This window comes from Haematobia irritans, chromosome 1, assembly GCF_050003625.1.
Source record: "Haematobia irritans isolate KBUSLIRL chromosome 1, ASM5000362v1, whole genome shotgun sequence".
NCBI lineage: Eukaryota > Metazoa > Arthropoda > Insecta > Diptera > Muscidae > Haematobia > Haematobia irritans.
In genome coordinates this window covers 18,919,460-18,941,676 of record NC_134397.1, presented here as the reverse complement: position 1 = coordinate 18,941,676, position 22,217 = coordinate 18,919,460, and the positions used below count along the sequence as shown (strand labels likewise).

The 22,217-nt window shown below is 30.8% G+C and overlaps 1 protein-coding gene across 4 annotated transcripts in view; it reads right to left on the bottom strand.

Annotated features, from left to right (window-relative positions):
• Window positions 1-22,217, bottom strand: part of Nep2 (M13 family metallopeptidase neprilysin 2) — a 117,267-nt gene that overhangs the window by 15,574 nt on the left and 79,476 nt on the right. For 2 of the 4 annotated variants that reach the window (XM_075289501.1, XM_075289503.1), the window contains exons 3-8: window positions 9,570-9,703; window positions 6,928-7,323; window positions 6,643-6,857; window positions 3,144-3,320; window positions 2,706-3,082; window positions 2,305-2,322 (exon numbers count right to left, since the gene is read on the bottom strand). In XM_075289501.1, coding sequence (XP_075145616.1) covers window positions 2,305-2,322; window positions 2,706-3,082; window positions 3,144-3,320; window positions 6,643-6,857; window positions 6,928-7,323; window positions 9,570-9,703 — 1,317 coding nt within the window. The remainder of the gene's footprint in view (window positions 1-2,304; window positions 2,323-2,705; window positions 3,083-3,143; window positions 3,321-6,642; window positions 6,858-6,927; window positions 7,324-9,569; window positions 9,704-22,217) is intronic. The other 2 variants (XM_075289502.1, XM_075289504.1) reach the window with 1 other exon arrangement.

Sequence of the window (22,217 nt, the reverse complement as noted above, 5' to 3'; positions counted from 1 at the left end):
TCACATAATTTTATTTCTATAGAAAAATTTCTCAAAATTTTATTTCTAATGAAAATTTTCTCCAAATTGTTTTCTGTATATAGAAAATTGAAGTACTTCTTAGTGGAAGAGGAATATTTTGTAAACTCTGCCAAAACATCAAACATTTTACCAAATTTCACAAAATATTATTTCTATAGAAAATTTTGTCAAAATTTTATTTTTATAGAAAAATTTCACAAACTTTTATTTCTATAAAAAATTTTTCTCAAAATTTTATATCTATAGAAAATGTTGTCTAAAATTTTATTTCTATAGCAAAATTTGTCCAAAATTTTATTTCTTTAGAAATTTTGTCAAAATTTTATTTCTTTTAGAAATTTTGTCAAAATTTTATTTATTTTCCTCTGTTGGTTAAGCTACACTTATAGTTTAGTCAATGCATGGTTTTAAGCTGAAATCAAAACAACAACAATGATTAAAAAATTTCTATAGAATTATTTCCATAGAAAGTTTTGTGAAAATTTTATTTCTATAGAAATTTTTGTCAACATTTTATTTCTATAGAAAAATTTTTCAAAATTTTATTTCTATAGAAAATTTTCACAAAATTTTATTTATATAAATTCTCAAATTTCTCAAAGTTTTATCTCTATTGCAAAATTTCTCAAATTTTTATTTCTATAGAAATTTTTCTCTAAATTGTTTTCTGTATATAGAAAATTTAAGTACATCTTAGTGGAAGAGGAAGATTTTGTAAACTCTACCAAAAATCAAAAATTCTACAAAATATCACATAATTTTATTTCTATAGAAAATTTTTTCAAAATTTTATTTCTATAGAAAATTTTCTCAAAATTTTATTTCTATAGAAATGTTTTTCAAAATTTTATTTCTATAGAAAATTTTCACAAAATTTTATTTATATAAAAAAGCTTCTCATACTTTTATTTCTATAAAAAATGTTTTCAAAATTTTATTTCTATAGAAAATTTTGTCAACATTTTATTTCTATAGAAAATTTTATCAAAATTTTATTTCTATAGAAAATTTGCACAAAATTTTATTGCTAGAGGGAGCCACCGTGGTGCAATGGTTAGCATGCCCGCCTTGCATACACAAGGTCGTGGGTTCGATTCCTGCTTCGACCGAACACCAAAAAGTTTTTCAGCGGTGGATTATCCCACCTCAGTAATGCTGGTGACATTTCTGAGGGTTTCAAAGCTTCTCTAAGTGGTTTCACTGCAATGTGGAACGCCGTTCGGACTCGGCTATAAAAAGGAGGTCCCTTGTCATTGAGCTTAACATGGAATCGGGCAGCACTCAGTGATAAGAGAGAAGTTCACCAATGTGGTATCACAATGGACTGAATAGTCTAAGTGAGCCTGATACATCGGGCTGCCACCTAACCTAACCTAACCTAACCATTGCTATAGAAATTTTTTCAAAATTTTATTTCTATAGAAAAATTTCACAAAATTTTATTTCTGTAGAAAAATTTCACAAACTTTTATTTCTATTGAAAATTTTCTCAAAATTCTAATTCTAGAATTTTTTTTTTAAATTTTTTTCTGTATATGAAAGATTGAAGTACTTCTTAATTGGAGAGGAAGATTTTGCAAAAACTACCAAAACATCAAAAATTTTACCAATCTACCAAACAGTCAAAAATAAACCATTTTTGGTAGAATTTTACCAACTGTGGAAACCGTGTTTACGAAACGATACGGATCTATTTCGCTTGTTTTTCATAGGCGTTATATAGCAAAATACCATAGCAAAAATGTATACAAAATATTTAGCAATAAATATTCACTGGCATGTCTCGAACTTGCTTCCTGATATTTTCAAAAGAAACCCCAAGATGTAGTTAGAGTGCTATACCCTGAATGACACACTTTTTTCCATAGCTGACTCAGCAAGTTGAGGCGTCCTTTTTATAAAGCCAAGGTTCATCCCAACTTTGAAGCGAACAAATTTTTAATATTAAAAAAAATAGTTAGACAAAAATGTAAAAAAAAAATATTTTTTTTATCGATTCAAATAAACATCCTAAATAAAAATTCTGAAGCAATAAAATGGATAGGAAATAAAAATCGAATTATTATTGTTTCCGTTAATGAACATAAAAGCATCATTAATTTTTATGAGAATCCACAAAACGAATATTTGTGTTAAGCAAATGGTGTAAATTAGTTCAACAAGTGATCGATAGATAATGCACAAAAAATAAAACGAGAAATGCAACTGAACATATTAGCGCAAACAAAAACAATGGATAAGGGTGAGATAGATAATAAATATTTATGATATTTTTTATCTTACGTATCTTCATCGTCATCGCTAAAAGAGTATGGAGAGAGAGATATAAAGAAAAAAAGAAAAGAAAAAGAAATAATAACATATACACATATCCTTAGAGAAACGTAACAAACACGACGAACGTTCGTTACCACACACACTAACACACATACACAAAGATCATACAACAAGAAACAAACGAGGTTAAATGAAATGAAAACGGAAACGGATTTTTTACACACATACATCGATGTGCTTACACATACATACTACATACTGAAGACATATGAACTACAACAAAAACCATTAAGAAAACATCAATAAATTGAAATTACTTCACATGCATATTTCTAAATAAAAATCCATCCCATGCAAATTTCCTCCAAACCAAACAAAAACTCATGAAATTTCTAACAAAAACCTACCTTCCTGAGGAAATGTCTACACATTCCTTCCAACGAGCCTCTTGCTCTTGACGTCCCGTCAAGGCGGTGGCATATTGTAATTGTCTCTTACGGAATTCCTCTGACAAAAAGGCCACCGAGAAGGCATGAATACGCCACATCATATAATTGGCAATGGTACGTTTATCAGTGCGTTGTAACAGCTCTCCCAATTCTTCCATAAAACTGGGTACCGATACATTGATAACCTCATCTTCTTCGACGCTGAGACCTTTGGGAAGTAGGGCATTGATATAGTCCAACCATTGGACATAGGGATAAGCTTCTTGAACTTCTTTAATTGTTCGCAAATTATATAATTTATTAGAGTCACGTCTTTGTTCATTGGACCAGGAGATCTATGGTATGAAAAATATTTCTTAAAATCACAGAATGTTAAAAAAATCTGATTTTACTTACATTGGCCAAATCCATTTCGAATTGCAGTGACTCGCCTAATTCCTTAGTGGCCTTGTCTTTATCAGCTCCAAAAAGAACAGCCATATCAACCATATATTCATAGTAGGCCTTTACAAGAGTCTCATTGAAGCCCTTGATTAAATATTCACGACTCAAACCAATGGAGGCTTGATCCAGCTATAGAAAAAAAAAAGAAAAAAAATTGAAAATAGGATCAAAGGGATGCCTAATGATCTTAGGTACACAGAAAACATATTTTTATCCAATTAATTTTATACCCTCCACCATAGGATGGGGGGTATATTAACTTTGTCATTCCGTTTGTAACACATCGAAATATTGCGCTAAGACCCCATGAAGTATATATCTGGTTAGTGGTGAAATTCTGAGTCGATCTAAGCATGTCCGTCCGTCCGTCCGTCTGTTGAAATCACGCTAACTTCCGAACGAAACAACCTATCGACTTGAAACTTGGTACAAGTAGTTGTTATTGATGTAGGTCAGATGGTATTGCAAATGGACCATATCGGTTCACATTTACGTATAGCCCCCATATAAATCTATCCCCAGATTTGGTTTGCGGAGCCTCAAAGAGAAGCAAATTTCATCCGATCCGTCTGAAATTTGGTAAATTGTGTTAGTATACGGTCTCCCATAACCATGCAAAAATTGGTCCACATCGGTCCATAATCATATATAGCCCCCATATAAACCGATCCCCAGATTTGAACTCCGGAGCCTCGTGGAAGAACAAAATTCATCCGATTCGATTGAAATTTGGTACGTGGTGTTAGTATATAGTCTCTAACAACCATGCAGGAATTGGTCCATATCGGTCCATAATTATATATAGCCCTCATATAAACCGATCCCTAAAATTTGACCTCCGGAGCCCCGTGGAAGAGCAAAATTTATCTGATTCGATTGAAATTTGGTACGTGGTGTTAGTATATAGTCTTTAACAACCATGCGGGAATTGCTCCATATCGGTCCATAATTATATTTATCCCCCATATAAACCGATCCCCAGATTTGACCTCCGGAGCCTCTTGGAAAAGCAAAATTCATCCGAATCAGTTGAAATTTTGTACGTGATGTTAGTATATGGTATCTAATAACCATGCAGGAATTGGTCCATATCGGTTCATAATTAACTATATATATAGCCCCCATATAAACCGATCCCCAGATTTGACCTCCGGTGCCTTTTGGAGGAGCAAAATTCATCCGATCTGATTGAAGTTTAGTACGTGGTGTTAGTATATGGTCTCTAACAATCATGCAGGTATTGGTTCATGTCAGTCCATAATTATATATAGCCCCCATATAAACTGATCCCGAGATTTGATTTTGGAGCCTCTTGGAGAAGCAAATTCCATCCGAGTCAGTTGAAATTTGGTACATTGTGATAGTATATGGCCGTTAACAACCATGCCTATCTAGGTCCATATCGGTCTATAGTTATATATAGCCCTCAGATAAACAGATCCCCAATCACACAAAAATTGGTCCATATGAAGTTCATAATTGTACACAGAAAAAAATTTCCGTAGTTAAACTAAGGCTAAATTTAACTTATTTTTATTGGAAAAAAATTATTTGCTTGTAGTTAAATTTTATTATTTTTATCGAAATTTTCTACAGCTTAATCAAATCTTACTTTTTTTAAGTATGTCTCAAAAATTTTATGAACTAAACATGAGTATAAAGTTCAATGACCGTACACATAAGTTTAATATGAACTAAAACAAATGAAAATTTTCGTACGATTCCCAAAAATAGTAAGAATGAACACCGTATGGTTAAAATGGTCATTATTTGGCGCCAATGATTTTCTTCTTTACTTTTAGTTAATTTTTTCTTCGATGGGATGATGTAATTTCGTCAACTGCAGTTAAAAAGTACAACAGGGCATTAAAATTTCCTGGTTTTAACAACGCTTTGTGGAAATCTCAAAATGTGGAGTAAAATTTAGTTCAATTTTCGTGCGTGGTAGTTCATTCTTCCTATAAAACAGTTAACTTTTTTTTCGGTGTATATAGCCCCCATATAAGTGACCCCCATATTTCAATTCTGGCTCTCTAAGCACCGTGCAAGAGTCCATAACGATTCGTAATTCGATTGTGGATGACAGTCTTTCGTAGAAGTTTCTACGCAATCCATGGTGGAGGCCGAAATTAAATTTTAAATTTTTTATTTAAAAAAATTTTTATAGCAATTATAAAATTAATTTAAAATTTTAATTGATTTAATTTATTTCATTAATTTCGGTGAAGAAGTTTTTTTTTATCAAAAATTAATTCAATTAATTAATTTATTAATTGAATACTTTTCATATTCAATTAAACCATTAAGGCTTTCCTATGTCAATTATTCACACAAAAAATATCAACACTATTTTTTCAATTAACATTTTAATTGAATTCGAAACAAAAGATCAATGAAATGATTAATTGACTCAATAAATTTTTTAATTAAAAAATATTATATCGCAATTATAAAATAATTTAAAAAGTTAATCGATTTAATTTATTTATTTAATTTCGTTAATGAATTTGTTTTGGGTCAAAAATTAATTCAACCAATTAATTTATTAATTGAATATTTTTAATATTTAATTAACCCATTAATTGAAAGGCTTTCCTATGTTAACACAGAATATGAATATACCAATTACCAAATTTTAATTCAACCAATTAATTTATTAATTGAATATTTTCAATATTTAATTAACCCATTGATTGAAAGGTTTTTCTATGTTAACAGAGAGTATGAATGTACCAATTACCAATTTTTTTTAAACATTTAATGGACTATTTTTTGTCATGTTTTTTTCGGATTCAAAAATTAATTCAATCAATTATTCTATTAATTGAATATTTTTCATATTGAATTAACAAAAATAATTAAAAGGCTTTCCTATGTTAAAATATTAACAATTTTTTTTTTCAAATAACATTTTAAATGAATTTGTAAATTTTAAAAATTAAAAATTTAAAGATTAAATGAAGCACAAAATTTAAAAAAAAAATTTTGAAAAGTTACAAATGGACTTAACTATTTTCTGCCATTTTTTTCGGATTTAAAAATTAATTCAACCAATTATTCTATTAATTGAATATTTTTCATATTGAATTAACAAAAATAATTAAAAGGCTTTCCTATGTTAAAATATCAACAATTTTTTTTTTCAAATAACATTTTAAATGAATTTGTAAATTTTAAAAATTAAAAATTTAAAGATTAAATGAAGCACAAAATTTAAAAAAAAAAATACAAAACTTTCTTGAATTAATTACATTTTTAATTGGATCAATTAAAGTTTTAACTGGTGTCAGATATTTTTATTATCAATTTCTTGCTTCAGGCAGTTTCAAGTAAAAATTAATTGGTTGAATTAATTTCGTGATTGAAACCAAAAATATTTTTTTTCTAAGTTCTAATTTGTTACCGCCCAAAGGTATACTACAAAAACGTCACCCCCTAAAAGCATACTTACATCGATAATGCGTTTTGTACTATTCTTTAAGTCTACACCAATGGAGAAATCCACAATGTAATCCATACTAAAGCCCATTTGACGGAATTTCTTCACTGTCTGATGCCAAGTCCAAGAATTATCGCTATCCCAGGCATCTCCTACAATAACAGGCCAACCACCTAATTTTTCAGCAATATCCTTGATGGGTTTAGCCCCCATCGATTCAATCAAAGCTATAAATTCAAAAAATTAATTATTATTTCTAAATTCGAAAAGGAAAAATTATTTTTTTTTATCTCTTACTTTTATTCATACAGGCTCTGTACAAAGCATTTGGTAATCGGAAATGTTTTGGATCAGTTTCGGGCCGTTGTTCAGCAACAATATCCTTCAATTGCTCTTGCAATTTATCCGATATAATGGAGAATGTATTAACAGCTACCTTATCATCGGGAATATTAGTCTCTTCAATATAGGTACCGCATGCAAAACGATAGAAATCATCACATGGTTCTATTTCCGGTTTCATTTTACTCAATACCGCCGAAGCTGTATGAATACATTCTGTAGACAGGCATACATTGGAGTCTTTTTTGGTATGTTCATCTTTTTTATGCGTAGACTCTGGAACTTGATTTTGGGTGGGTTTATTAGTTGCTCCATGTAAAGGTAGATTTGTTGGAGTGTTGGGTGAAAGTTCTGCAGAGGAAAAAATTATGGAATAAGGACAAATTTTATTTATATAGAATTTGTATAAGTAATTCAAGATATCGCTTAATCCGAGCACTTAAAGAAGATCCCCTAGATTTGGTTGATTTTTTTATTTTATAAGGCACTTTCATAGATGTTAAAAAATATTAGAATTTTTTATACCTTCCACCATAGGATGGGAGGTATATTAACTTTGTCATTCCGTTTGTAACACATCAAAATATTGATCTAAGACCCCATAAAGTATATATATTCTGGGTCGTGGTGAAATTCTGAGTCGATCTGAGCATGTCCGTCCGTCCGTCCGTCTGTTGAAATCACGCTAACTTCCGAACGAAACAAGCTATCGACTTGAAACTTGGCACAAGTAGTTGTTATTGATGTAGGTCGGATGGTATTGCAAATGGGCCATATCGGTCCACTTTTACGTATAGCCCCCATATAAACGGACCCCCAAATTTGGCTTGCGAGGCCTCTAAGAGAAGCAAATTTCATCCGATGCGGCTGAAATGTGGTACATGGTGTTAGTGTATAGTCTCTAATAACCATGCAAAAATTGGTCCACATCGGTCCATAATTATATATAGCCCCCATATAAACCGATCCCCCAATTTGGCTTGCAGACCCTCTAAGAGAAACAAATTTCATCCGATCCGGCTGAAATTTGGTACATGATGTTAGTATATGGTCTCTAATGACCATGTAAAAATTGGTCCATATCGGTCCATAATTATATATAGCCCCCATATAAACCGATCACCAGATTTGACCTCCGGAGTCTCTTGGAATACCGAAATTCATCTGATTCAGTTGAAATTTGGTACGTGATGTTAATATATGGCCTCAAACACCCATGCAAAAATTGGTCGATATCTGTCCATAATTATATATAGGTCCCATATAAACCGATGCCCAGATTTGACCTCCGGAGCATCTTGGAAGAGCAAAATTCTTCCCATTCGGTTGAAATTTGGTACGTGATGTTAGTATATGGTATCCAACAACCATGCAGGAATTGGTTCCTATCAGTCCATAATTACATATAGCTCCCATATAAACCGATCGCCAGATTTGACCTCCGGTGCCTTTTGGAGAAGCAAAATTCATCCGATCTGGTTGAAATTTGGTACGTGGTGGTAGTATATGATATTTAACAACCATGCCAAAAGTGGCCCATATCAAAAGTGGCATAATCATTTAGAGCCCCCATATAAACCCATCCCGAGATTTGGTTTTGGAGCCTCTTGGAGGAGCAAATTTCATCCGAGTGAGTTGAAATTTGTGGATGACAGTCTTTCGTAGAAGTTTCTACGCAATCCATGGTGGAGGGTACACTGAAAAAACAGTGAACCCACCAGGAAAGATAACTTTCGATTAATTTTAGAAAATTTAGAACTTTTTTAGAAAAATTTAACTAAACGGTATTACAAGCGCTGGCATCACTCCGATATGGCAAAAATAAGTAAATATTTTTCGACAAATTCAAGAAAATTTATTAGACATAACTAAATTTTTTCAGTAGTTAAAGAAAATTTTGTAGTTTTAAGAGAAATCTTGGAGTTCAAAATTGCAAGAATGTCTTTAGTGACATACGAAGTTCACGATGGACACATTTTTGGTAAAATTTACAAATTTAAAGAAATAATGTACTATTTTGTAAGAAATACTAAATTAGGAAATCTTTATGCTTTATTTGTGTATAACTTTTTCCCGTTTTTTAGTTCATTTAACTAACATACGCAAAAAATTATTTGACTAAAATAAACTTTTTCCAAACATAATGATTCTATGAACTAATATAAAGTTAATATGGCTTTAGTGAAATAGAGAGTTCACTTTTTTTTGAGTGTACATAAGATTCGGCCTGGCCGAACTTACGGCTGTATATACTTGTTTTTTATTAATAATTTGGAATTTTACTCAAGGATAATTAGAAAATGAAAATTTTCTATTAGAAGCAGACATTTGAAAAAAGCTTGAATCCAACTCGCTTTCTAAGGATAATTTTGAAATTTTATTAAACATAAGTGTTTATCACCATTGTTCAAAGTATGTACCATATATTGAAAATTTTGTTATTAATAATTTGGAATCTTACTCCAGGGTAATTTGAAAATGGAACTTTTGGAAGCAGACATTTGAAAAAGGCTTGAATCCAACTCCAACTAGATTTTCCCCAACTCTAAGTAAACTTAAACTAGCAATTTAAAAATAATTGCATTTTATTTATTTACCTTCAGCCATTTGATTTGAGAGTAAAACAAACGTCAATCCCACGACTAAACCAATCACAGCAATACAGGCGAAAATCGACACCAAGGTTAGACATCTCTCCAGTGTTGTACGTCTACGCCACCAATTGGGATTTCTGAAATTCAATAAGAAGAGAAACGATGGTAAACCACCAAAGAAAGTATAAGTCAAACGAAGATAAAAAAGCAAAATAAATAAATGTTAATATTCGATTGATGGTGGACAACTTAACTTCCTACTTCATGCAATAGGAAGTATTTCCCGTGTGGCAAAAAAGAAAAAAAAATATACAGCTTAACTGCCATAAAATTGAATAACTATAGAAATAGGCTTAAAGAAAGTAAGCAAATAAGGTCGAAAGTTTGAGCAAGACCGAATTGTAGATACCCTACATTATGCTTTGAACATCAAGAATTCTCCTAAATTCAATAGATTACACCGATTATTACTTTGGATGAGATTAGATCTAATGCAGATTATAGATCTACATTCGAAGAACTGAAATGGTTTTCATATTTCCAAATTTTAATGAATCGAAAATTCGGCTTCTAAAATTTCTAAAAAGTATTTTTAATTTTTAAAAAGTCAAAAAGTCGAATAATAAACCTTTCCTTCGGCTTTGATTTCTGATTACAACCCGAAAAATATGTTACCAAGGGAATGGCAAAAACAATATACCTGCTATCCTAGGATGGAGCATATGAAAAAAAAATCATTTATCTCCTTTGTAGACATTGTCATCCTCAAACTTCATCACATAGTCTAAACTTCATAAATATTTATGCGGTTTGCACATCAAGTCTGATGACTGACGGCCGTATCTCACAGTATCCATGCATCTTAAATCGCGGTTTTCTCTTCAATGCAAGTAATTGCATTGTTATCCACATGGTATATCCATGTTTATTTATATTTTTGTCTAGCTTCCAGAGATTTTTAATGTTTAATGAACATTAAAACCAGCTCATATAGACTTCCCTCTGACTACTATGGTGCATGCTACATATTATCCAGTTTTTTACTTCATACTCTAACCAAATCGTGCAACATTACATTAAATAAACTCCAAGATCTCAACAACCAGATAATTTATGCAAATCAAATAGAAATAGATTGTGACCAATGTTAACATTATACAAAAGAGATAATGGAAAGCATTTAATATTTGTCTAACAAATAATAAGCAAATAGCATCATCATTATAATTATTGTTTATCAATGGTGACAGTAACAATATTACAATTATAATTTTATACAATTTTATTTTTCTTTTAATTAAGCATATTGTGAAAGTTTATACAAATTAAATAGTCTGAAATTTGTATCCATTTTAAATGCATTTTTCTTGTTAGTCTTCAATAGGCAATTAACCTTTTTTCTTCAATAAACGATTGCACACAAATACAAGATTAATATACTATAAGAGGTTATTAATCAATTAACTCTATATATATTTTAGGAAATTCATAGCAATTATTTTAAATGCACGAAAATACCAACATAACCAATCCTGAACAACGGCGAAATTAACATTGCCAAAAAAATTGATTAGAAATATGTTATTTTAATACATTTTATAAATAAAGGAGCATTAATATTTATCAATGGTGACAGTAACAATATCACAATTATAATTTTATACAATTTTAATTTTCTTTTAATTAAACATTTTGTGAAAGTTTATACATATAAAATTGTTAGAAAATTGTGTCCATGTGAAATTTTTGAAATGCATTTTTCTTATTAGCCTTCAATAGGTAATAACATTTTTTCATCATTAAACGATTGCACACAAATACAAGATTAATATACTATAAGAGATTATTAATCAATTAACTCTATATATATTTTAGAAAATTCATGTCAGTTATTTTAAATGCACAAAAATAGTATTTTTTAAATGCACAATTAAACGGCCAAATTACGGTACCAAAAATAGATTGTAAATATTTTAATATATTTTATTTTTGACTTATTATTTATCAATTGTGACAGTAATAATATTACAATTTTAATTTACTTATAAATAAACATTTTTTGAAACTTTATACAAATTAAATTGTTAGAAAATTGTGTCCATTTGAAATTTTTGAAATGCATTTTTCTTGTTACTTTTCAACCTTTTTCCTTTTTCATCATTAAACGATTGCACACAAATACAAGGTTAATATACTGTAAGAGATTATTAATCAATTAACTCTATATATATTTTAGAAAATTCATAGCAATTATTTTAAATGCACAAAAATACCAACATAACCAATCCTGAACAACGACCAAAAAAATTGATTGGAAATATTTTAATATATTTTATAAATAAAGGAGAATTAATGTTTATCAATGGTGACAGTAACAATATTACAATTATAATTTTATACAATTTTATTTTTCTTTTAATTAAGCATATTGTGAAAGTTTATTCATATTAAATTGTTAGAAAATTTTGTCCATTTGAAATTTTTGAAATACATTTTTCTTGTTAGTCTTCAATAGGTAATTAACCTTTTTTCATCATTAAACGATTGCATACAAATACAAGATTACTGTCGTGAGACATCAAAATCATATATCGAGAATAAATAGGGTAAATAGGACTGCACTCATCTATATGACAGGTGCCATGAGGACCACAGCCACTGCCGCTCTGGAGGTACTGATGGGATTTATCCCACTCGAGTTACACGTAAGGAAGACGGCTGAACTGACACTTCTGAGACTTAGGAGCTTGAACACGCTGGAGAGGACAGCCTGCAGGCATACTGAAATTCTGGCCGGGCAGTATAGAGAGACGGGCCATAAGGCCACGGAGCATGTTTATCATCACAAACCGACATACATTATACCAAGTATGGAGGAGTGGGAAGACAGCAGGATACCCTTCGGAACCCTGAACATGTATACGGACGGATCAAAGATGGAGGAAGGAACGGGCAGCGGAATCTATTGTAGTGAACCAGGAATAAGGGAGTCTTACACGCTGGATAGTGATTGCAGTATTTTTCAGGCTGAGATTTCTGCGATCACAAAGGCTGCTGAGTCGCTGTTGCCTGACTGTCTCAGGCAGCTATAAAGGCATTGTGCAGTGCTGACATAAGGTCTAGGGTAGTCAGCCGCTGTCGTAGAGAACTCAAGGTTCTCACTGAACAGCATAATATAACTCTGTGCTGGGTACCTGGGCACTATGGGATAATAGGAAATGAGAAAGCGGATGTGCTGGCTAAGGAAGGTGCTCGTGGAACGAACAACGTCCTAGCGGACATTTTTCCTCCACTATCTTCCTATCATTACAGGATAGAGGTTAAATATGATGAGCAATGGCGAAGACGCTGGGTCTCTTTGGATGGTTGCGAGCAAACCAAGTTTGGGAGCCACCGTGGTGCAATGGTTAGCATGCCCGCCTTGCACACACAAGGTCGTGGGTTCGATTCCTGCTTCGACCGAAACCAAAAAAGGTTTTCAGCGGTGGATTATCCCACCTCAGTAATGCTGGTGACATTTCTGAGGGTTTCAAAGCTTCTCTAAGTGGTTTCACTGCAATGTGGAACGCCGTTCGGACTCGGCTATAAAAAGGAGGTCCCTTGTCATTGAGCTTAACATGGAATCGGGCAGCACTCAGTGATAAGAGAGAAGTTCACCAATGTGGTATCACAATGGACTGAATAGTCTAAGTGAGCCTGATACATCGGGCTGCCACCTAACCTAAACTAACCTAACCTAACTGTGAAATTTTGTTGTCGATGAACAGAGAGGAATTACCGCCATTGATTGGTATCATAACAGGACATAACACACTTGGGAAACACATGGTAAGAATAGGACTTAAAGACAATGATATCTGTAGATGGTGCCTGGACCCGGATGTTACGGAGGACTCGTACCACTTCCTGTGTCAGTGCCCAGCTTTATCCTTTAGAAGAAACAAGATACTGGGCTCCTTTTCCTTTCAGGCTCTCACTGATCTGCGGGGGTGCAGCTTAAGGAACATACTTGCATTCATCAGGGCCTCTGGTTGGTTATTCTGAGATTTCTTTCAAAGAGAACGAGCAGGTGGAAGTTTCTGGGACAAAGCGGACCGCATCGGAAGGAGAAAGATTGAAAAATCAATTCGAGGGATCACAAAGACCTATACTGGTCTAAGTGGGTATCAATTCAAGAACATTGATGTCACCCTCTACAACCTGACCTAACCATAACAGATTATTAATCAATTAACTCTTTATATATATATTTTAGAAAATTCATATCAGTTATTTTAAATGCACAAAATAGAATTATTTTAAATGCATAATAAAACGGCCAAATTAGCGTTGCCAAAATAGATTGTAAATATTTTAATATATTTTATTTTTGACTTATTATTTATCAATTGTGACAGTAACAATATTACAATTTTAATTTACTTATAAATAAACATTTGTTGAAAGTTTATACAAATTAAATTGTTAGAAAATTGTGTCCATTTGAAATGCATTTTTCTTGTTAGTTTTCAAAAGCTAATTAACATTTTTTCATCATTAAACGATTGCACACAAATACAAGATTAATATAGTATGGTAGAATCTATTGACTCTATATATATTTTAGAAAATTCATATCAATTACTGTAAATGCACAAAAATACCAACATAACAAATCCTGAACAACGACCAAATTAACGTGGCCAAAAACATTGATTGGAAATATTTTAATATATTTTATAAAAAAGGGAATTATTATTTATCAATGGTAAAATATGTATACTAAAATATGTCTACGAAATGTTCATAAAATTGTTTTATTATAATCAAGAATTTATTTAAATTAATATAAAATAAATCGTTACAAAAAGGTGCCCAATGTATCTTTAATTTTTTCTCTACATATTATGTCTTATTATCTTCATGATTAAATCAGTGCACACAAGAGTAGTTTAAATATATTTTTTAGCCTAATATTATCCAACAATCTACATAAGTGAGGCATAAAAAGCATATGACCTTACTATTAACCTTAAAATGGGTATTTTTACATAAAAAATGCAATTGAATTGGGGCAATTTGTTATAAAAAATTGGTTCGGAATCAATAACAGAGTCTTTAGTGTAAAGACAAACTCTTTGGAACCAGACAAGCGATTTCTTTCCAGTGTATAACCACAATTTTCATTTCATTAACTCTTAAATGTCCACTGTATCTTTAAAGATACATTCAGAAAAAAATTCTTACGTCTTGAAATTTTGACCGAATTCTATTAAATTAAGTTTGATGCATTTAAAATATCATAACGCTATTTGATAAAAAAATCAAAAAAACTACAAATTGGAAGTTAAATAATATTTTCCAAAGATGAAAGTAATGTTGGTAAAAAATGTTTGTAATAAAAAAAATATCTCTATTATCTACTAAAATCAAATTGTTTATTTGTAAATAAAAACCTAGTTAGCTGATAGCCTAAGTAGCTAATGCTAGATTTTTCTCTATTATTCTTATATTTACTATAAGTTTAATAAATAAATAAATAAAAACCTAGTTTAATGCGCACTGTACTTTTTAAGATACAACCATTATTTTTTTCCAAGAAAAAAAATTAAATGTGGTATTCATATCCCACCAAAAAAATTGGAAGTTTTTCTGAAGGCAAGACTTTAAAAGCACATCCAAAAATGTCTTCCCAAAGGTGTTCTTTATTTTAACTACACAGGAAGTTCTTTTAATTCAATTTTTTATAACTCTCGTTTTTCATATTTTGAATGGGTAATTTTAACTGTTTTGGTTTCAAATTGGCTAAAAACGGACTAAGAATTAATAATATAGTAAAAATTATTTAAATTTTGTCAAAAAAAAAAAATGTTAAATCCATTCTAGAAAAATTGCGAGTTTTTGGAAATATTTGAGATAAAACGTTTCAGACAAGCATTAGGATGCATCAAAAATTATAAATAAAATTTAAAAAATATTTTTTTAGCATAATATTACAAAATTTTTGATTTCACATCCAAAACACTGAATTCTGATCACACCTTAAGAAGTGATTCAAATTCAGTGCAACAGCTGTTAAAATGGTGGACATCCGTCCTATGACAAGTCTATATTAAAGTCATCGCTTCTGCGGCAATTTTGCACCACTTCCGGTTCCAAAAAAAAAAAAACATTTTCACTACTTTTTTGGCGACGCTTTTTTGCTGGGATGTTCTTTTTTAACCATTTAACCATTATATATTTTTTCGGAGGAATCGGTGATCTTGTGCATTTAAGGGTTAAATTATTTTATTTGGAAAAAAGGAAAGCCATAGACCATGCCTAAAGGGTGATACGGTCAAAATTTGGTCAAGGGAAAACGCGTGTAAATCGGTGAAATCGTTTATTTAAAAAATCAAATTAAATTTATTTTTCAAGTTCAATTAGTATAAAATTCAGGAAAAATATTCAGTTAGGCTTTCGCTTTTCCAAATCCGAATTGCCGGGCCTCACTTTTGACACCTGCCATCAGATTTTGTACAGCCACCTTGTCCACCTTCTTTGCCGCAGAAAGCCAGTTTGCCTTGAACTGCTGCTCGTCCTTAGCAGTTTTTTTGGTCTTCTTTAGGTTCCGCTTGACAATAGCCCAGTATTTCTCAATTGGGCAGAGCTCTGGCGTGTTGGGAGGGTTCTTGTCCTTGGGAACCACCTGCACGTTGTTGGCGGCGTACCACTCCATGGCCTTTTTACCGTAATGACAAGATGCCAAATCCGACCAAAACAGTACGGAACAACCGTGTTTCTTCAGGAAAGGCAGCAGACGTTTATTCAAACACTCTTTCACGTAAATTTCTTGGTTGACAGTCCCGGAAGCTATGAAAATGCTGCTTTTCAAGCCACAGGTACAGATGGCTTGCCAAACCAGATATTTCTTTGCGAACTTTGGCAGTTTTATGTGCTTGAAAATATCTGCTACCTTTCCCCTTCCTTTTGCCGTATAAAACTTCTGTCCCGGAAGCTGCTTGTTGTCGGCTTTGACGTAGGTTTCGTCGTCCATTACCACGCAGTCAAACTTCGTCAGCATCGTCGTGTACAGCCTCCGGGATCGCGCTTTGGCCGTCGTATTTTGTTTATCATAGCGATTTGGAGTCACTACCTTCTTGTAAGTCGATAGTCCGGCTCGTTTTTTGGCTCGATGCACGGTTGTAGACGATACACCCAGCTTATTTGCGGCATCTCGGAGAAAGAGGTTAGGGTTTCGCTTGAAACTACCGGCAACTCTCTTTGTCGTCTCAGCGGCTTCCGGTTTTCGATTTCCCCCCGATCCAGACTTCCTGCCTGTCGACAAACGTTCCCCAAACACTTTAATTACATTTGTAACGGTTGATTTGGCAACTTTTAGCGATTTTGCCAGCTTTGCGTGCGAGTAGCTCGGATTTTCGCGATGCGCGAGCAAAATTTTGATACGCTGCTCTTCTTGCTTGGACGGCATATTGACAACTGAAGAGTGAATTCCAAAATCAAAATAGGAGCAACATTCTACACACACACACCTTCAAAATGAGGGGTGTTCAGGTTTTTTAAATGCAAAATTGAAAGAAATACGTCAAGTTTATATTGACCAAATTTTGACCGTATCACCCTTTATAAGACGTTAAGTTCAACTACATTTTAAACTATAAAATTGTATATAATTTTTTTTTTTTTTGACAATATACATTGAGAGAAAAATTTCCATTTTTGAGGAACGAAATTTTAGACACTAAAAATATTTTCTTTAAAAGTGATTTTCTTGGGTTAATTTGTATAAGAAAGGGGAATTTCGTTTGTCTAAAACTTTCTTTGGTTGTATATAAAAATTGTTTTGAATATGGGCATATAATTTGTGTGTGTGTGTTTATACCCTTCACCACTACTGTGGTACAGGGTATAATAAGTTTGTGCATTTGTATGTAACGCCAAGAAATAGTGGTTCTGAGTAGATTTAGCGATGTCCGTCTGTCTGTCTGTCTGTCCGTCCGTCTGTCTGTATATGTAATTTTGTGCACAAAGTACAGCTCGCAATTTAAGCCCGATCGTCCTCAATTTGGCATAGGGCTGTTTCTTGGGACAGAGACAATCGCTATTGGTTTTGGAAAAAATCGGTTCAGATTTAGATATAGCTGCCATATATATTTATCCCCGATTTGGTCATAGTTAGCGTGTTTCTCAACCAATTTTCTTGAAATACCGTACATCCAAATATTTTATGAATCTCGAAAATCTTGCAAAATATCAACCAAATCGGTTCAGATTTAGATATAGCTCCCATATATATCTTTCGTCTGATTTATACTCATATGACCACAGAGGCCAAAGTTTACTACCGATCTTCGTGAAATTTTGCACAGAGGGTAGAATTGACATTCTACCAATGCTTGGTAAATTTGATTGAAATCGGTTCAAATTTAGATATAGCTCCCATATATATCTTTCGTCCGATTTGAACTTATATGGCCATAAAAGCCAGAGTTTTGCCGTGATTTGCTTCAAATTTTGCACAAGGGGTACGTTTAATAGTATTGTTAAGTGTGTCAAATTTTGTTAAAATCGGTTCAGATTTAGATATAGCTCACATATATATCTTTCGCCCGATTTGAACTTATATGGCCATAAAAGCCAGAGTTTTGCCCTGACTTACTTCAAATTTTGCACAAGCGGTACTTTTAACGATACTATTGTATGTGCTAAATATGGTCAAAATCGATTCAGATTTAGATATAGCTCCTATATATATATCTTTAGTCCGATTTGAACTTATATGGCCTCAAAATCCAGGGTTTTGCCGTGATTTGCTTTAAATTTCGCACAAGGAGTTCGTTTAGTAGTATTGGTAATTGTGCCAAATTTGGTTCAAATTGGTTCAGATTTAAATATGGCCCCAAATATATCTTCCGTCCGATTTGCACTCATATGACCAGGGGGGCCAAAGATATACTACCATTTACATGAAATTTCGCATAGATAGCAGAATTATTATTCTAACTATACATGTCAAATTTAGTCAAAATCGGTTCAGATTATATATAGCTCCCATATATACGTACACCAGAGTTGGGGAAATATGGTAGACTGTTACACATTTTAGACCCATTTTCAATGGAAGTTTCCCCCAATTAACTGGATAGCGTTAGCCGATTTAAATTTTTATTCTAGAGATTTTGTAGAAATAAAAAAATTGTCTCCTTTATATAGCTTCCAGCAAATGTGAAGTAGTTGAGATGGTAACACAAAGTTTGGCCTACATAGGGGTGAAGGGTATAATATAGTCGGCCCCGCCCGACTTTAGAATTTACTTACTTGTTTTTTTTTTTTTTCAATTTAATTCATATGTTTTGCTCTATTTGCAAAATTTATCAATATAATAATATTAACCGAATTTTTGTTGAAGATAAGTGAATATAAAATGTTGCGTGTGCAATCATCGCATGTTCATTAAAATTTTAGTTTCATAGAGCTATTAAAATATTAACAAAACATTTATTCATTAAAATAAAATAAATGCATAGACGAAAACTTAAATTAATTAAAAACTGTAAATAAAAACCATCACAATAGATTTTCGAAAAAGCATTGTAAAAAATCAAAATAATTTTGATTTATCGAAATCTTGATGTTATTATATTTAATCAAATTATTGAGTATGACAAAATCTGCAATCGCTGTTGTCATATTCACTGATCATATGCAACTTGGCGCCATAAGTTAAGACATGAATATCTTGTCTTATCTAAGATATTGCTTAAGATAGTTGCTTGTAATAGTTAATGCCTTTAATTGGACTTTTTTCAAAGTGCTAGGCAGTGAAAATATAATTTTTAATTGTTTACTTCCTTTCGCTTTAAACAAAACGATTAAAAAAGATCAAGCTGCTAAATAATGATGTTGCAACTGCACTATAATGAAATGAGAGGAATTTTTTTTTCTTAAAGTAATCCAAAACGTTATGTTCAACAGTAATTAAGTAATTGCAATTGTATACAATTTGTTTATATTGTAACACAAATATGTTCAAAGACACGAGAACAAATTTATCTCATAAAAACGAATTGTTCATGAATTTTCCCAAAGAAAATTAAAAAAAAAAATAAACTAGAGTTGTGAAATTTCGACAAATATATAGAAATGAAATTTTAAAAAAAATATCCTATATATAGGAAATAATTGATAATTTTCTATGGAAATGAAATTTTAACAAAATTTTCTATAGAAAGCAAATTTTGACAAAAATTCCTATAGAGATGAAATTTTAACAAAATTTTCTATAAATAGAAACTAAATCTCGACAAAATTTTCGGACATAAATTCCTATAGAAATAAAATGTTGACAATAAAAACGAATTGTTCATGAATTTTCCCAAAGAAAATTAAAAAAAAAAATAAACTAAATTTATGAAATTTCGACAAATATATAGAAATGAAATTTTAAGAAAATTTCCTATACATAGGAAATAATTGATAATTTTCTATGGAAATGAAATTTTAACAAAATTTTCTATAGAAAGCAAATTTTGACAAAAATTCCTATAGAGATGAAATTTTAACAAAATTTTCTATAAATAGAAACTAAATCTCGACAAAATTTTGGGACAAAAATTCCTATAGAAATAAAATGTTGACAAAAATTCCAATAGAAATACAATTTTGAGAAATACAATAGAAATACAATTTTAAGAAAATATCTTATACAGCTGAAATTTTAACAAAATTTCCTATGGAGATGACATTTTGATAAAATTTCCTATAGAAATGAAATTTTGATAAAATTTGTTTTGTTTTGTTATTGTTGGTTTTGTTCTTTAAGCATTGTTGTTGTTTTTTTATTTCAGCTTAAAACCATACATTGACTAAACTACAAGAGTAGCTTAACCAACAGAGGAAAAGAATGTTTGTCAAATTTATTTGGGCAAAGCCCTATAGACTGCAAGATGGTTGGATGGACGCACGTTTCGGAATTACCACATTCCTCATCAGCATCCTCTACTTGCAGCAAAACTATCAACCAATTATCAGAATAAATTAAGGCAGTTTATTAAACCCAACAAAAACCACACTTGAACCCTCCGAAAAAAGGTTTTACATTGATAGCCGGCTTATGCCGAAATAAACTCGAAACAAACATATAAAATTTCCTACAGGAATGAAATTTTGACAACATTTTCTATAGGCATGAACATTTGATAGAAATGAAAAATTTCCAAAAGAAATGAAATTTTGACCAAATATCCTATAGAAATGATAAAAATTCAAAATTTCCTATAGAAATGAAATTTTGTCTAAATTTCCTATAAAAATTAAAGATTCACTAAATTACCTATGGAAATGAAATTCTCACTAAAATACTCTAGAGAAATTAAAATTTGACAAAAATTCCTACGGAAATGAAATTTTTACAAAGTTTCCTAAAGAAATGAAATTTTGATAAAAATTTCCTATAGAAATGAATTTTTTATAAAATTTTCTATGGAAATAAATTTTTATTGTTGTTTTTGATTTCAGCTTAAAACCATGCATTGACTAAACTACAAATGTAGCTTAACCAAAAGAGGAAAAGAATGTTAGTCAAATATATTTGGGCAATGCCCTATAGACTGCAAGATGGTTGGATGGACGCATGTTTCGATTAAAGAACAAAAACCAACAATAACAAAACAAAACGAAATAAATTTTTGATAAAATTTCCTATAGAAATTAAATTTTGACCAAATTTCTTATAGAAATGAAATTTTTACAAAATTTCCTATTGCAATGAAAATTTGACAAAGTTTAAATTTTGACAAAAATCCTATAGAAAAGAAATTTTGATAAAATTTCCTATAGAAATGCAATTGTGACAAAAATTCCTGTAGAAATGAAATTTTGACAATATTTCCTGAAGAAATAAAATTTTGACAAAATTTTCTAAAGGAATAAAATTTTGACAAAATTTCCTATAGAAATAAAATGTTGACAATTTTTTTTCCATAGAAATAAAATGCTGACAAATTTTTTCCATAGAAATAAAATATTAACAAAATTTTCTTTAGAAATAAAATTTTGATAAAAATTCCTATAGAAATACAATTTTTACAAAATTTCTTATAGAAATAAAATGTTGACAAAATTTCCTATAGAAATGAAATTATGACAAAATTTCCGTTAGAAATGAAATTTTGACAAAATTTCCTATAGAATAACAATTTTTACAAAATTTCTTATATTTTGACAAAAATCCTGTAGAAAAGAAATTTTGAAAAAATTTCCTATAGAAATGCAATTGTGACAAAAATGAAATGAAATTTTGACAATATTTCCTGAAGAAATAAAATTTTGACAAAATTTTCTAAAGGAATAAAATTTTGACAACATTTCCTATAGAAATAAAATGTTGACAATTTTTTTTCCATAGAAATAAAATGCTGACAAATTTTTTCCATAGAAATAAAATATTAACAAAATTTTCTTTAGAAATAAAATTTTGATAAAAATTCCTATAGAAATACAATTTTTACAAAATTTCTTATAGAACTAAAATGTTGACAAAATTTCCTACAGAAATGAAATTATGACAAAATTTCCGTTAGAAATGAAATTTTGACAAAATTTCCTATAGAATAACAATTTTTACAAAATTTCTTATAGAAATAAAATGTTGAAGAAATTTCCTATAGAAAT